Source organism: Salmo salar, chromosome ssa13, assembly GCF_905237065.1.
Source record: "Salmo salar chromosome ssa13, Ssal_v3.1, whole genome shotgun sequence".
Taxonomy (NCBI): domain Eukaryota; kingdom Metazoa; phylum Chordata; class Actinopteri; order Salmoniformes; family Salmonidae; genus Salmo; species Salmo salar.
Window position 1 is genome coordinate 81,049,982 of NC_059454.1, and position 16,538 is coordinate 81,066,519.

At 44.3% G+C, this 16,538-nt stretch overlaps 1 protein-coding gene across 4 annotated transcripts; it reads left to right on the forward strand.

The window, feature by feature from the left end:
- Positions 1 to 91: 91 nt before the first annotated feature.
- LOC106567924 (collagenase 3) lies at positions 92 to 15,741 on the forward strand. Of its 4 annotated transcripts, XM_045692246.1 has the most exons (14): positions 323 to 732; positions 1,452 to 1,575; positions 1,800 to 1,951; positions 6,621 to 6,838; positions 7,574 to 7,738; positions 7,923 to 8,167; positions 8,545 to 8,693; positions 13,360 to 13,488; positions 13,801 to 13,962; positions 14,137 to 14,272; positions 14,434 to 14,567; positions 14,763 to 14,922; positions 15,041 to 15,144; positions 15,358 to 15,741. In XM_045692246.1, exons 5-14 carry the CDS (start codon positions 7,637 to 7,639, stop codon positions 15,456 to 15,458), a joined length of 1,422 nt encoding a protein of 473 aa, XP_045548202.1. In that variant the 5' UTR covers positions 323 to 732; positions 1,452 to 1,575; positions 1,800 to 1,951; positions 6,621 to 6,838; positions 7,574 to 7,636; the 3' UTR covers positions 15,459 to 15,741. The 4 variants fall into 4 exon arrangements, with proteins under 4 accessions (XP_045548201.1, XP_045548202.1, XP_045548200.1 ...); XM_045692245.1 differs by lacking the exon at positions 323 to 732 and adding an exon at positions 92 to 236 and having other exon boundaries at positions 6,621 to 7,738; XM_045692244.1 differs by having other exon boundaries at positions 6,621 to 7,738.
- The last annotated feature ends 797 nt before the right edge of the window (positions 15,742 to 16,538 follow it).

Sequence of the window (16,538 nt, forward strand, 5' to 3'; positions counted from 1 at the left end):
TTTAATCCTGGGATTTCGCAAGCTTCTGGGCAAGGATCTGCAGAGGTGGGACTCCAAGGACTGCAAGCCCAGGTCATTGTATGCAGATTCGTAGGAGGTGTCGGTGGAGGCTATGATGATTTTGGTTGAATGCCTTTTGATCTTTTCAAGTCGTTGTGGGCTGTGAGACCTGGGTGCCACACCGGAGCTGCATAATCAAGCGCTGGACAGACTAAGCAGATGTTGACTGTCAGAGGGTGGGTTGCATGTGAAGATGGTTGCATGTCCCATTTTATATTGGTTTGGAATGTCACACTGAGCGCTTAGGCACTGGATACTACCTCAAGTGCAGGGAGTTAGTGAAAGGGCTTGTATATCCTGTAAACTACCTACCGCTGTTGTGCTCTTCAGCAAAGCACTTTACACCTTAGTGATCAAGGGGCACTGCTCGGCAGCATAAAGAATATCTATGCAAATGGCCCAATAAAGCAAGTATTGTCTTGTATAGACAGCATATGGCTGCAATTTTCTTATTTTACATCTTGCGCTACTTGACTTCTACTTAAAGGGTAACTCTGCTACTTTTCAACCTCATTTTCATTATCTCCAGCACCAAACCAGTGTACATATGTGGAAACAGCGTGTTTCTATGATCTGTGGTTAAAAAGATAAGAAGAAGGTTCTAAAAAATGCTTTTCTGTGACATCACTGGTTAAGATTAAAAGGAAGAAAAACTGGGATTTTCAAAACCAGGTAGGATATTTTCTTGCTCACCACAAATATCATAGTGTTTGAAAATGATTGTTTTTAAAATGTTTTAACTTTTGATGACGTCATCAGGTATAACCTTTTAATGTTATATTTCTTTCTACAAAATGTAGAAATGAACTGTTTTCACATAGACACTGGTTTGATACTGGAGATAATGAATATGAGGTTGAAAAGTGGGGGAGTTGCCATTTAACTTTTATTTGAGCTTAAAACAAGGCTATTTTTGCCTCAGTATGTTTTTCTTTGGCTACAATGGGAAGCTGTGTACAGTTATTGTAACTGAACTTACTGAAAGCCACCACAACTACAGACTTACAGTCAAACTGCCAGACCATTCATAAATTACCATTACTGATCTGAAGCAAGGTTCTAATTCACCAACTTCTAATTCTGCAGTAGAATTTAGTTTAATTTGTCATAGAGATTTCTAAAAAATAAAGCACAAAACTTGCAAACTAAAGTTATTTTGAATTTGCACAACATGCACAAATTTGGTACAAGTTACCTTCCCAAACCTTGTCTTCAGAAAAGGTCAGGTATGTTTATGAGTATTGCAAGACAGAGGAGATTGCGTAAATTTAAATAACATGTTGGTTGACATCCCAGAGATAGAATTAACTGTGGTGCTGATAGATACTGCCGTGCTGGCAGACACCCCATAACAACTCAAAGCTATGTCATGTCTGATTTATGTGGCGTAGGTATCCTCACTTTGACGAGACAGCCATCACCCTGATCACCAGCCTGTGGTCAGATATACAGTACCTCCTTACATGGACGGTGCCTATGAAAACATTGAAATGAACAACATGCTGTTTTTCAAAGGTACTGTAGCACTGCACAGGAATAATTTGCATCAAATTAACTGGTCGATAACAAATGCTTTGATGTGTCAATAAATATCCTGCTGTTGCAACTCAATAATAGGAGAGTGACAGTAATTGACAAGAGCGTTGAATGTTGGTACTGCATAATATGATGAATTAACACATGACATGTTTGTTTTTCGTAGTGAATGGTAATTCGTTTTGTATCTTTCATGCTCCCAGTACTGGAAAGTGAATCAGCAAGATCTCCTCGAGGTCTACCCCATAAACATCTCAGACTTTGGCTTCCCCTCCAGGATGAAGGCTATAGATGCTGTACTTCACTTTCGCATTGCCTGCCTCACAGTGTTCTTCACCGGGCATGAGTGCTGGAGGTACTCCTTAGACCTATCTAAGACTCTGCCATAGACTGACTCCTTTAAGACTGGCTCCCTTTAGACTGACTTCACTTTGACTCACATGAGACTTCCTCTTTATCTGCCCATTAACATTGTCACATATAATGATTCAACAAATGTGGGTAATGTGGTTATGTCCAATAAAGACACAACATAGAACCATAGAACTTGACTTATGACTGATTTGAATGTCATCACACTCCACATACTAAACTACCTTTTTTATTTCCAAAAGAATTCATCTCCTTCTTCAAGGGGTATGTTGAGTATAAAAATGACCCCAAATGCAAACATGTCACTGCCACGGGGCCTGCATATGAGTTGCTGGACTGTACAGGATAAATTAACGACAACAACACGCTAAAGAGGCTGATCTATCTTCTGCTCAAAGCCTTACACTACCTGGCTTCACCCCAGAGACGGTTGTCCAAATTAGGGAGGACTCAATAGAGGAACATAGTCATATGCATGAAATAGATGTGTCATTCTGTTGTGGTGAAAACCACAACAAATTGGTTTACATCACAGGAAACTTACGACATTCACAGGTTTTCATAAAATAGACTGGGAAATGTATTTTTACAGAATCCGACAGCTGTCAGCGATTAAATGCTTGTTTTGAAATCCTGGAAATCCTGGGTTGAATTGACAGGATCTTCTGATGTAAGATGTTGCATGATTATGTGATGTGACACTACTTGATAATGATGGCATGTTTACCATATTAATGACTGTCACGTATACTCGCTCTCCGGCACTCGAAGTCACAAGGCTGCTCATTATTACGCACACCTGTCACCATTGTTAAGTGCACCAGCGCCTCATCAGACTCACCTGGACTCCATCACCTGCCTGATTACCTTCACTATATATGTCACTCCCTTAGGTTCTTTTCCTAGGTGTTATTGTTTCTATTCCAGAGTTCATGTCTGTACACTACCCGTGATTCTTGTTTTGTTCAATGTAAATGTATTTACTAAATACACTCCCTGAACTTGCTTCCCGACTCCCAGTGTAAAGGTTACAGAACAACGCTACACCAAAGAAAAGCAACAGGGAGTGTTTTTTGTTGGGTGTCCCTAGCATTGCCAAAAGACAAAGAAGATGGCGCCGACAGACATGGCGGCTCTGCTTCTAGATCCGAACAAAGTTTTTTTGCGTGGTATTTCTTACATTATTAGCCCAGAACGTTTTATGTGTTATTAAATACCGTTGAAGTTGGACGTTTACATACACCTTAGCCAAATACATTTACACTCAGTTTTTAAAAATTCCTGACAACCTCTCTTCTTATAGGCAGAAACTCAAACAGGGAGTACCCGCGCGAAGGGCTATTCAACGCTGGTCTGACCAATCAGAATGCATGCTTCAATAATGTTTTGATCACACGGACTGGGATATGTTCTGGGTTGCCTCAGAGAATAACACTGACGTATACACGGACACGGTGACTGAGTTTATCAGGAAGTGTATAGGGGATGTTGTTCCCACTGTGACTATTAAAACCTATCCAAACCAAAAACGTGGATAGATGACAGCATTCACGCAAAACTGAAAGTGCGAACCACGGCATTTAACCATGGCTAGGTGACTGGGAATATGGTAAAATACAATTATTCCCTCCGTAAGGCAATCAAACACGTAAAACGTCAGTACAGAGACAAAGTGGAGTCGCAATTCAATGACACAAGACGTATGTGGCAGGGTCTACAGACAATCACGGATTACAAAGGGAAAACCAGCCACGTCCCGGCCACCGACGTCTTGCTCCGGGACAAGCTAAACATCTTCTGCACCCGCTTTGAGGATAACACAGTGCCACCAATGTGGTCTGCTGCCAAGGACCCACCTTACCTGACACCCTAGACCCACTTAAATTTACATACCGCCCCAACAGAGCCACAGATGATGCAATCGCCATTGCACTGCACACTGACCTATCCCATCTAGACAAGAGGAATACCTATGTAAGAATGCAGTTCATTGACTATAGCTGAGCCTACAACACCATAGTACCCTCCAAGCTCAACATTAAGCTTTAGGCCCTGGGTCTAAACCCCACCCTGTGAAACTGGGTCCTGGACTTCCTAACGGGCCGCCCCCAGGTGGTGAAGGTAGGAAACAACACCTCCACTTCTCTGAAGTTGCCCCAGACCTCTCCGCCATTCCCGCAGAGTACCAGGACCTCCGGGAGGTTTTCAGTAAGGCCCGGGCCACTTCGCTTCCTCCGCACCGACCCTATGACTGCGGGATCGACCTTCTCCCAGGCACCACAGCACCCCAGGGACAAATGTATTCACTGTAGGGTCCAGAGACCAAGGCTATGGAGACCTACATCGAGGACTCCCTAGCTGCAGGATGTATCCGTTCTTCTGCCTCCCCCACCGGCGCAGGGTTCTTCTTTGTGGAGAAGAAGGACAAAACCCTGTGCCCGTGCATCGACTACCGGGGCCTCAATGACATCCCGGTTAAGAACCGCAACCCCCTACCACTCATATCCTCGGCCTTCGAGCCACTCCAGGGGGCCACCATTTTCTCCAAGTTGGACCTTCGGAACGCCTACCACCTGGTGCGGATACGGGAAGGGGACGAGTGGAAGACTGCCTTCAACACGGCCAGCAGTCACTACGAATATCTAGCCATGCCATTTGGTATAACCAACGCTCCAGCTGTGTTCCAGGCCCTGGTTAATGACGTTCTCCGCGACCTGTTGAACAGGTTCGTATTCTTCTACCTCGACGATATCCTCGTTTTCTCCCACTCAGCCCAAGAATACGTGCTCCACATCTAACAGGTCCTCCAGCGCCTCCTGGAGAACCAGATTTTTGTGAAAGCGGAAAAGTGTGTTTCACCATCCCCTTCCTCAGTTAAATCATCACTGCTGGGAATGTACAGATGGATACCGGAAAGGTGCGTCCAGAGTGCAGCTGCAACGCTTCCTGGGATTTGCCCATTTTTATTGCCGCTGTATCTGGGGTTACAGCACCCTGGCTTCCCCCCTGTCATCACTCACCTCATCCAAGGTTCCGTGCATGTGGTCCCCAGCTGCTGACCGAGCGTTCCGGGACCTCAAGCACCGCTTCACCACAGCTCCCATATTAGTTCATCCTGACCCGTCCCGTCAGTTTGTGGTGGAGGCTGACGCCTCGGATGTCGGCGCGGGGGCTGCCCTCTCCCAGTGTTCTTCCATGGACCTCAAGCTGCATCCATGCGCCTTCTTCTCCCATCGTCTTAATGCCATGGAGAGGAATTACGATGTGGGGAATTGTGAGCTTCTCATGATGAAGACGGCGTTGGAGGAGTGGAGGCACTGGTTGGTGTGGGCGGAACATCCTTTCATTGTGTGGACGGATCACAAGAACCTGGAATATCTCCGCACCGCCAAGCGTCTCAATTCCAGGCAAGCTAGGTGGCTCCTGATTTTCACCCAGTTTAACTTCTCCCTCTATTACCGCTTGGAATCCAAGAATGTCAAGCCGGATGCGCTTTCATGCTGCTATAGCCCCGCAGCTACTCCCTCGGACCACGAGACCATCCTCCCCACCTCGTGTCTGGCGGCGGCACTCAGCTGGGGAATAGAGACTCAGGTCCGTGAGACGCAGCGTTCCCAGCCAGACCCGGGGTGGGGGGGCAGATGTTTGTCCCTGACGCTATCCTCCCCTCGGTCCTGGAGCGGGCCCACGCTATAGGCTTACCTGCCACCCGGGCTCCCGTGCGACAATGCTTTTGGTGGCCTACCATGGTCCCTGACGTGTGTCCGCGTTCGTTGCAGCCTGCACAATCTGTGTGCAGAATAAAACTCCTTGGCAAGCTCTGGCTGTTCTCCTTCAACCACTTCCTGTCCCTCACCGTCCTTGGTCACACGTATCTCTGGACTTCGTGGCTGGTCTTCCCCCGTCTGATGGCAACACCATCATCCTTACAGTAGTGGACCGGTTTTCCAAGGCCGCCCGTTCCATTCCTCTCCCCAAGCTACCCTCTGTCAAAGAGACAGCTCATGGTGCAGCACGTCTTCCTGATCCATGGACTCCCGGTGGACATGGTCTCTGACTGGGGTCCTCAGTTCTCATCCCGGTTCTGGAAGGCGTTCTGCACGCTCATTGGGTCGTCGGCCAACGTGTCCTCCAGGTTCCACCCCTGTCTAACGGCCAGTCGGAGCGAGCCAATCAGGACCTGGAGATGACTCATCGCTGCCTTGTCTCCGCCAAAACCACCACCTGAAGCCAGCAACTCATGTGGGTTGAGTGCGCCCGCAACACCCTCCCCTGCTCTGTCACTGGTCTCTCGCCGTTTGAGTGTTCCCTGGGATATCTGCCCCCGATCTTCACGGAGCAAGAGGAAGAGGTCGGCATACCCTCTGCCCAGATGTTCATCCGCCGCTGTTTCCAGACCTGGAAGAGAGCTCGGTTGGCTCTTCTCAAGTCCACCTCCAGGTATCGATGACAGGCGGACCGCCACTGGCTTTTCACTAGGGATCTGCCCCTCGGGGTGGAGTCTCGCAAACTTTCGTCCCCTTCCCCATCTCCAAGATTCTTAGCCTCTCTGCTGTTCGTCTTCTGTTGCCCCATACCCTCTGTATACATCCCACTTTTCATGTGTCTAGGATTAAACCTATGTCTCACAGCCCTTTGTCGCCTGTTTCCAGGCCCACCCCTCTCCTCCGTCTCATCGACGGCCAACTAGCATACACGGTGAGGCGCCTCCTGAAGGTTTGACCGCGGGGCAGGGGATTCCAGTACCTGGTTGACTGAGAGGGTTATGGCCCAAAGGAGAGGTGCTGGGTCCCAGCTAGGGACATCCTGGACCCAAGCATCATCGCTGAGTTCCACCGTCGGCACCCCGGTCAACCAGGTATACACCCAGGTAGGATACCAGGTGGCTACTGTCACACCCTGATCTGTTTCACCTGTCTTTGTGCTTGTCTCCACCCCCCTCCTGGTGTCACCCATCTTCCCCGTTATCCCCGGTGCATTTATACCTGTGTTCTCTGTCTGTTGCCAGTTTGTTTTGTCTCGTCAAGCCAACCAGAATTATTGTTAGTTCCTGTTTCCTCTTGTTAGTTCCTGTTTTCTAGTTCTCCCGGGTTTTTGACCATTCGGCCTGCCCTGACCCTGAGCCTGCCTGCCATTCTGTACCTTACGGACTCTGCCCTGGATTACTGAAACCTGTCGTTTATCTGCCCCCTGTTTCGTAAATTAACATTTGTCACTTTGAACTGCATCGGGGTCTTATCCTGAGGTCTGATAATTTAGCTGATTTGACTATTGATTTGATTTTTGTGTCTGAATACATTTTTAAGGTTATTTTTTCTTCCAAATGATAGTACATAATGAACAGTTAGATGTATTGATAAAAAGTACACACTTCATTGGGATATAAAATGATTACCATAAAGATCAATGACAAATAACAAATATGACCATGTGTAAATACAGTAGATGAAGGCAGGGTTTTTGTAATTCTTTGTCATAATTCCTTTGTTGTGGAAAATGTATTTGGTGATCTGTCATCACCTTGATTTCCTTCCTCTTGTTTGATGGAGAGGGTTTTGACAGTGATTACTCACCTGAGACATTGCTCAACTTCCCATGCTTTAAGCGTATATAAGACAAGCCCTGGCCACACACCACACAAACAAGAAGCTCTCAAGGAAGAAGCATCATGAAGACTTTCAATCTGTGCTTACTACTAGTCAACCTGGCAATAGTGGTTTACGCTTTGCCAATATCGCCACCTACTGAAGAAGATGAAGCCCTTGCAGAGGTATGCTTTTTGTCAAATATTTTTGAAGGAAGGTCTTTATGGGTTTTACAACTGAAAATATTATGATGGAACAGATGTGTTCATGTAACTTCATATGGCTCAGTCAGGTTGAATGTGTTATATTCATAACACTGTAGTAAATGGTACTATCATTATAACATCATGCTTGCTGTGTTTTCTGTAGACGTACCTGAAGAAGTTCTTTAACCTGACGGAGGAGACGGGTCCAATGTTCAGACGGGGGCCCAGCCAGCGGAGCAGGAAAGTCAGCGAGATGCAGAGGTTCTTTGGCCTCAAGGTGACAGGAACCTTGGACGCTGAGACCGTAAAGATGATGAAGAAGCCACGCTGCGGGTTACCTGACGTCCAACTCAGCCGATTCAGTACCTTCGATAACCTTAAGTGGCCGACAAACCAGCTTACCTACAGGTGAGAGGAGTGAGACAAACAAGTTGACCATGGTGAATTGATACTAAGCAAAAATAGGGTTTGTAATGTTAACATTTAGTTAGTTGCAATACCAATTAGGTTGTCTTTAAACTTTGAGAAAAACACTAAACTACACCAAACTGTTTGTTGCACTCACCACGGTAAGTCGCTCTGGATAAGAACGTCTGCTAAATGACTAAAATGTAAAAAATGTAAATGTGTCAATCATAAAGCTTTTGTATTTGCAAACATCAAATTATACACAGAGCCACTGTGAGTGACAGGCCAAAGTCAGGGTTTGCTGAACAAACCCCGAAAAAATTCATAATTGAGAAATATTTTTCTAATGTTGACTGTTGGTGTATTGTCTTTTTCAGAATTGAGAACTACACTCCTGACATGTCTGTGGCTGAGGTGGACAACTCTATAGAGAGAGCACTACAGGTGTGGGCTAAGGTCTCCCCCCTAAGGTTCACCCGTATCTACCGCGGCACCGCTGATATCATGATCTCCTTCGGCAACAGAAGTAAGAAACTTTTATCTTACCTAACACAATGTTAATGTGACCAACTGAAACAGAATTCATTAAATATTTAGTAAGTGTAACCTGGAATTACTTGGATGGGATTCTGAATATGTTTGTCAAAGCTACTAATATCCTATTTTAACAATAATATTGGTAAAAGACCATAGGTCTGATGCACCAACATGTCATACTCTACATGTACACTAAGAATGTATACATTTAAAGATCCACTCCATATATACATACTATCGTTCAAAAGTTTGGGGTCACTTACAAATGTCCTTGTTTTTGAAAGAAAAGCAATTTTTTTGTCCATTAAAATAACATAAAATTTATCAGAAATACAGTGTAGACATTGTAAATGTTGTAAATGACTATTGTAGCTGGAAACGGCAGATTTTTTATGGAATATCTACATAGGCGTCCAGAGGCCCATTATCAGCAACCATCACTCCTGTGTTCCAATGTCATGTTGTGTTAGCTAATCCAAGTTAATCATTTTAAAAGGCTAATTGATCATTAGAAAACCCTTTTGCAATTATGTTAGCACAGCTGAAAACTGTTGTGGTGATTAAAGAAGCAATAAACTGGCCTTCTTTAGACTAGTTGAGTGTCTGGAGCATCAGGATTTCTGGGTTCGATTACAGGCTCAAAATGGCCAGAAACAAAGAACTTTCTTCTGAAACTCGTCAGTCTATTATTGTTCTGAGAAATGAAGGCTATTCCATGTGAGAAATTGCCAAGAAACTGAAGATCTCGTAGAACGCTGTGTACTACTCCCTTCACAGAACAGCGCAAACTGTCTCTAACCAGAATAGAAAGAGGAATGAGAGGCCCCGGTGCACAACTGAGCAAGAGGACAAGTACATTAGAGTGTCTAGTTTGAGAAACAGACGCCTCACAAGTCCTCAACTGGCAGCTTCGTTAAATAGTACCCGCATAACACCAGTCTCAATGCCAACAGTGAAGAGGCGACTCCAGGATGCTGGCCTTCTAGGCAGAGTTACAAAGAAAAATACATATCTCGGACTGGCCAATAAAAAGAAAAGATTAAGATGGACAAAACAACACAGACACTGGACAGAGGAAGGTTGGAAAAAGTGTTATTGACAGACAAATCTAAGTTTGAGGTGTTCGGATCACAAAGAAGAACATTAGTGAGAGGCAGAAAAAAGGAAAAGATGCTAGAGGAGTGCCTGACACCATCTGTCAAGCATGGTGGAGGCAATGTGATGGTATGGGGGTGTTTTGGTGGTGGTAAAGTGGGAGATTGTACAGGGTAAAAGGGATCATGAAGAAAGAAGGTTATCACTCCATTTTGCAACGCCATGCCATACCCTGTGGACGGAGCTTAATTGGAGCCAATTTCCTCCTACAACAGGACAATGACCCAAAGCACAGCGCCAAAATATGCAAGAACTATTTAGGGAAGAAGCAGTCAGCTGGTATTCTGTCTATAATGGAGTGGCCAGCACAGTCACCGGATCTCAACCCTATTGAGCTGTTGTGGGAGCAGCTTGACCGTATGGTACGTAAGAAGAGCACATCAAGCCAATTCAACATGTGGGAGGTTCTTCAGGAAGCATGGGGTGAAATATCTTCAGATTACCTCAACAAATTGACAACTAGAATGCCAAAGGTCTGCAAGGCTGTAATTGCTGCAAATGGAGGATTCCTTGACGAAAGCAAAGTTTGAAGGACACAATTATTATTTCAATTAAAAATCATTATTTATAACCTTGTCAACGCCTATACTATATTTCTTATTAATTTTGCAACTCATTTCATGCAACTCATTTCACATCTCTAAGTGACCCCATACTTTTGAACCGTAGTGTATATAAACTCAGCAAAAAAGAAACTTCCTCTCACTGTGTCAACTGTGTTTATTTTCAGCAAACTTATCATGTGTAAATATTTGTATGAACATAACAAGATTCAACAACTGAGACATAAACTGAACAAGTTCCACAGACATGGAATAATGTGTCCCTGAACAAAGGGGGGGTCAAAATCAAAAGTAACAGTCAGTGTCTGGTGTGGCCACCCACTGCAGTAAGTACTGCAGTGCATCTCCTCCTCATGGACTGCACCAGATTTGCCAGTTCTTGCTGTGAGATGTTACCCCACTCTTCCACCAAGGCACCTGCAAGTTCCCGGATATTTCTGGGGGAATGGCCCTAGCCCTCACCCTCCGATTCCAACAGGTCCCAGATGTGCTCAATGGGATTGAAATCCGGGCTCTTTGCTGGCCATGGCAGAACACTGACATTCCTGTCTTCCAGGAAATTACGCACAGAACGAGCAGTATGGCTGGTGGCATTGTCATGCTGGAAGGTCATGAGCCTGCAGGAAAGGGTACCACATGAGGGAGGAGGATGTCTTTCCTGTAACGCACAGTGTTGAGATTGCCTGCAATGACAACAAGCTCAGTCCGATGATGCTGTGACACACAGACCCAGACCATGACGGACACTCCACCTCCAAATCGATCCCGCTCCAGAGTACAGGCCTCGGTGTAATGCTCATTCCTTCGACGATAAGCGTGAATCCGAACATCACCCCTGGGGAGACAAAACCGCGAGTTGTTAGTGAAGAGCACTTTTTGCCAGTCCTATCTGGTCCAGCAACGGTGGGTTTGTGCCCATAGGCGACATTGTTGCCGGTGATGTCTGGTGAGGACCTGCCTTACAACAGGCCTACAAGCTCTCAGTCCAGCCTCTCTCAGCCTATTGCGGACAGTCTGAGCACTGATGGAGAGATTGTGCGTTCTTGTTGTAACTCGGGCAGTTGTTGTTGCCATCCTGTACCTGTCCCACAGGTGTGATGTTCGGATGTACCGATCCTGTGCAGGTGTTGTTACACGTGGTCTGCCACTGCGAGGACGATCAGCTGTCCGTCCTGTCTCCCTGTAGCGCTGTCTTAGGCATCTCACAGTACGGACATTGCAATTTATTGCCCTGGCCACATCTGCAGTCCTTATGCCTCTTTGCAGCATGCCTAAGGCACATTCACGCAGATGAGCAGGGACCCTGGGCATCTTTCTTTTGGTGTTTTTCAGAGTCAGTAGAAAGGCCTCTTTAGTGTCCTAGGTTTTCATAACTGTGACCTTAAAACTGTTAGTGACTTAACGACCGCTCCACAGGTGCATGTTCATTAATTGTTTATGGTTCATTGAACAAGCATAGGAAACAGTGTTTAAACATTTTACAATGAAGATCTGTGAAGTTATTTGGATTTTTACAAATTATCTTTGAAAGACAGGTCCCTGAAAAAGGAATGTTTCTTTCTTTGCTGAGTTTATATATACATATTTCAATTTCTTTGTTGAAAAACATAATTCCAAGTATAAAAAGTAGAGTAAAATCAGTCGTGGTAAAAGTTAAGATACCTTAAGAGAAAATTACTCAAATAAAAGTGAAAGTCATCAAGTAAAATATTACTTTAGTAAAAGTCTAAAAGTATTTGGTTTTGAATATACTTAAGTATCAAAAGTATATGTCATTGCTAAAATATACTTAAGTATTGAAAGTAAAAGAATAAATAATTTAAAATTCTCTATATTAAACAAACTAGATGGCATCATTTTCATGTTTTTTTATTCACGGATAACCAGGGGCACAATCCAACACTCGGACAAAAGAAGCAGTGTTTAGTGAGTCCACCAGATTAGAGGCAATAGGGATGACCAGGGATGTTCTGTTGATAAGTGTGTGAATTTGGCCATTTTCCTGTCCTGCTAGTCATTCAAAATGTAATGAGTACTTTTGGGTGTCAGGGAAAATCTATGGAGTAAAAAGTACATTTTCTTTAGGAATGTAGTGAAGTAAAAGTAAATATAAAATATAAAAAGTAAAGTACAGGTACCCCAAAAAATGACTTAAATAGTACTTTAAAGTAATTTTACTTCAGTACTTTACACCACTGAGTAAAGTACACACACTTAATAAGGGTGAAAAACCTTTATTTTTTTGTTGACACTATTGCTAAATTCAGTTGGTCTGGTGGGTGCACTCTGATATCAGTGGCCTCCCCCTTGCTTATGGCAACAACAGAGGAGCAATAGTGGACAAAAGAGGAAAGGCCAACCCCCCAACTTGTGCCATTTAATTAGGAGCCCTGCACCATCTACTAAAATGCACCTTTTGTGAGGTAAATCAGGTGATAACTGAGGTGCTAGGGAGGCTGAAGTGGGTCTTCAAAACTGAAACATGAAAGACAGACAGACACTTAAAAGGCTCTCAGGATGTTTGAGTAGCAGGATTAGAAAGGGAGAGCGGGAGATACCTGTGGAGGATCCACTCTTTACATTCCTCCTGTCAGAGCACAGTGCAGGTATATTCAGACATTATGACAGTGTTCCCTGGCTAAAAGCCTTGAAACAGAGGGACACCCTACGCCCCATCCCACTTACATAACCAACATCACCACCACTCGTAAAAAAACACATGACATCAGTATCATAGCACTGCTTGTCCCCCTCACTGTAATCTGTCTACAGTTTGATGAGTTGAAAGAGTGTTATTAGAGTCACTTTGCCTTATACATTGGGCCCCTATAAGTGCATCGATTTGAGAAACTAACATAAATAATTGTAAAAAATGTATACATATGCATTTGTCCTCATCTCTGATGGCTTCTACTATTATTTCTCCTGTCTGTGTAGATCATGGTGATTTCTACCCCTTCGATGGCCCTGATGGTACCCTGGCCCATGCCTTCTCCCCCGGCGCTGACATTGGAGGAGATGCTCATTTTGATGATGACGAGTACTTCACCTTCAGCTCAACCAGAGGTGAGAACCTCTATCACAACAATAAATGTGGAACATGACTTAATTTACTACATTACGCTGTTTCAATTGTAGGACAATCCTGGGTGAAGTGTCAGGTAGCCTAGCGGTTAAGAGCATTGGGCCAGTAACAGAAAGGTTGCTGATTTGAATACCCAAGTCGACTAGGTGAAAAATATATCAATGTGCCCTTGAACAAGGCACTTAATCCTAATAGCTTTTGTAAGTCGCTCTGGTTAAAAGCATCTGCTAAAATGTAAACGTCGTGAAAATGTCCACAACAGAGTAGAAGAATGATATATTTTCATCATATAGGGTACAACCTGTTCTTGGTGGCTGCCCATGAGTTTGGCCATTCCCTGGGTCTCAGCCACTCCAACGACCCTGGAGCGCTGATGTTCCCAGTGTACAGCTACACAGAGCCCAGCACCTTCTCTCTGCCACGTGATGATGTCACCGGTATCCAGTACATATACGGTCAGTATTCAATAATCTTTTCTCTTTCTGACCTGTTTGATTTACATTTATATTGCTGTATTCCACTTCTTTTGACTGACTAACAAAAAGGCTCATGCTAATAATCTCCAAGTAACTATTTTATGAGACTTTCCAATATTGGAACCGGAACTAATGAGTATCTGTTTCCTCCAGGCCCAAACCCAGATGTTAACCCCAACCCAGATAAGCCCGACCCTACACCTGCTTCCACCCCTGACGCATGTGACCCCACCCTGGTCCTGGATGCTGTCACCACTCTGCGTGGGGAGAAGATGTTCTTCAAGGGCAGGTACAGCACATCATGTAGCCTAGATCAGATGTTCAGTGACTTATGGTAACCTACAGCTCAGACAGTCAATGAATGACACTGTTTCCCAGAGAAACAAAATGCTTGCCTTTTAATCTGTGACCCAGAGCTCTAACGTCCTGATGACCTCCCTCCATCTTCAGGTTCTTCTGGCGTATTTACCCTCAAAGCAGCAAACCACATCAGAACCTCATCAAGACTTTCTGGCCTGAACTCCCCGACAACATCAATGCTGCTTATGAGAGCCAGCTATCTGACAGAGTGTTCCTCTTTAAAGGTATTGCAGTCACCAATTGCCTCAAATTAGCCCTTGTATGGCTGTAGTCTCCACATGGTGTCTAGACAACAACTATGGAGACTACAGCCATATCAGTGCTAGCCTCACTATATGCCTGTAATGAATACTGTGTGAATACATTAACCTGTTTATTTGGAGTCATATCTCAGTAATACTCTGTCTCTGTCCCTGCAGATCGTCAGGTCTGGGCTCTCTATGGCTATGACATCGCCCCCGGCTATCCCAGAAACCTGAAGAGCTTGGGTCTGCCCAGGACCGTGAAGAAAGTTGACGCCGCCCTGTACGATGAACATTCTCGCAAGACCTTGTTCTTTGTTGGCGACAACTACTACAGGTTAGTGGAGTCTAGATTATCATTACAAGCTTTGGTAAATTTTTCTATGTACTGTATGTTGCCAATATATATTGATGTCAAGAGTATCACAATCTCACTAATATTTCTGTTACCGTAGCTACGATGAGGAAATGAAAAGCATGGACAGCGGTTTCCCCAAGCGTGTGGATGAACAGTTCCCAGGCATGACAAGCAAAGTGACTGCAGCCTTCCAAGTTCGAGGTGAGTGTGATACAGCATCTAAGCACACAACTGTGCATTACAAGCCAAGGAGACTTAAATATACAAAATATTATTTCCTACCTTCTAAAGTTTTCATTGAATATAAGAAAATCCCCTGAATAGTCCTTTTAAGTCATATTTTAGATTTTCTTGAGCATTGATAGTTTGTCAGTGTGGCATGTCGCTAACCTCTTTACCCTATATGGTTTTCAGGCTTCACCTACCTCTATAGTGGCCCCTACGTTTTTGAATACAGCATGAGGACCAGAAGACAGTTCCGTGTGCTAGGAAACAACTACTTCCTGCCTTGTTAGACCATCAACCATAATGAAATGCTTAAGAAGCAGCCGTGAACAATGATGAATTTAGCCAAATGACAAAGTTGTTTCAAACATGAAGTTGTTGTATTTTTGGGAGATTTTAGAGATTTGTTTTCTAGGAAATATTATTGCCATATATCTATTTAAATAAATATTTATGTATCTAAATTATTTTATATTTTTCTTGACTAAATAATCTGAAAACATGAATGTATTGAATGTAGGCCAAACATATTTGTACATGTTGCATATTCAAATAAATTCCAGGTTCTTGTGATTTCTTTGTTTTTAGCTTTTACTATGGTGGACTTATGGTGGAAACATTATAAAGCATAGATGTTAATTTGAACCCTTTTCTGATGAAACCTCAGACAACATTACCAAACAATTAACTTAAACAAATATACAACCAACATGTGGACATCCCTTCAAATGAGTGGATTTGGCTATTTCAGCTAGACCCGTTGCTGACAGGTGTATAAAATTGAGCACACAGCTATATGATCTCCATAGACAAACATTTGCAGAAGATTGGCCCATACTGAAGAGTTCAGTGACTTTCAACATGGCACCGTCATTTGATGCCACCTTTCCAACAAGTCAATTCGTCAAATTTCTGCCCTGTTAGAGCTGCCATGGTCAACTGTAAGTAATGTTATTGTGAAGTGGATACGTTTTGGAGCAACAACGGCTCAGCCGCAACGTGGTAGGCCACACAAGCTCACAGAACGGGACCGCTGAAGCGCATAAAAATTGCCTGTCCTCGGTTGCAACACTCACTACCGTGTTCCAAAATGCCACTGGAAGCAACGTCAGCACTATAACTGTTCGTCGGGAGCTTCATGAAATGGGTTTCCATGGTCGAGCAGCCGCACACAAGCCAAAGATCACCATGCGCAATGCCAAGCGTCGGACTCTGGAGCAGTGAAAACGCATTCTCTGGAGTGATGCATCACGCTTCACCATCTGGCAGTCCAAAAGACGATTCTGGGATTAGTGGATGCCAGGAGAACGCTACCTGCCCGAATGCATAGTGTCAACTGTAAAGTTTGGTGGAGGAGGAATAATGGTCTG

Bases quoted from the DNA above. Each gene is read 5' to 3' on its own strand.
- LOC106567924 (XM_045692245.1), top strand. From the start codon at position 7,637: ATGAAGACTTTCAATCTGTGCTTACTACTAGTCAACCTGGCAATAGTG. The intron at 8,168-8,544 runs GTGAGAGGAGTG...TGTCTTTTTCAG, and splicing joins ACAAACCAGCTTACCTACAG to AATTGAGAACTACACTCCTG. The intron at 8,694-13,359 runs GTAAGAAACTTT...CTGTCTGTGTAG, and splicing joins GATCTCCTTCGGCAACAGAA to ATCATGGTGATTTCTACCCC.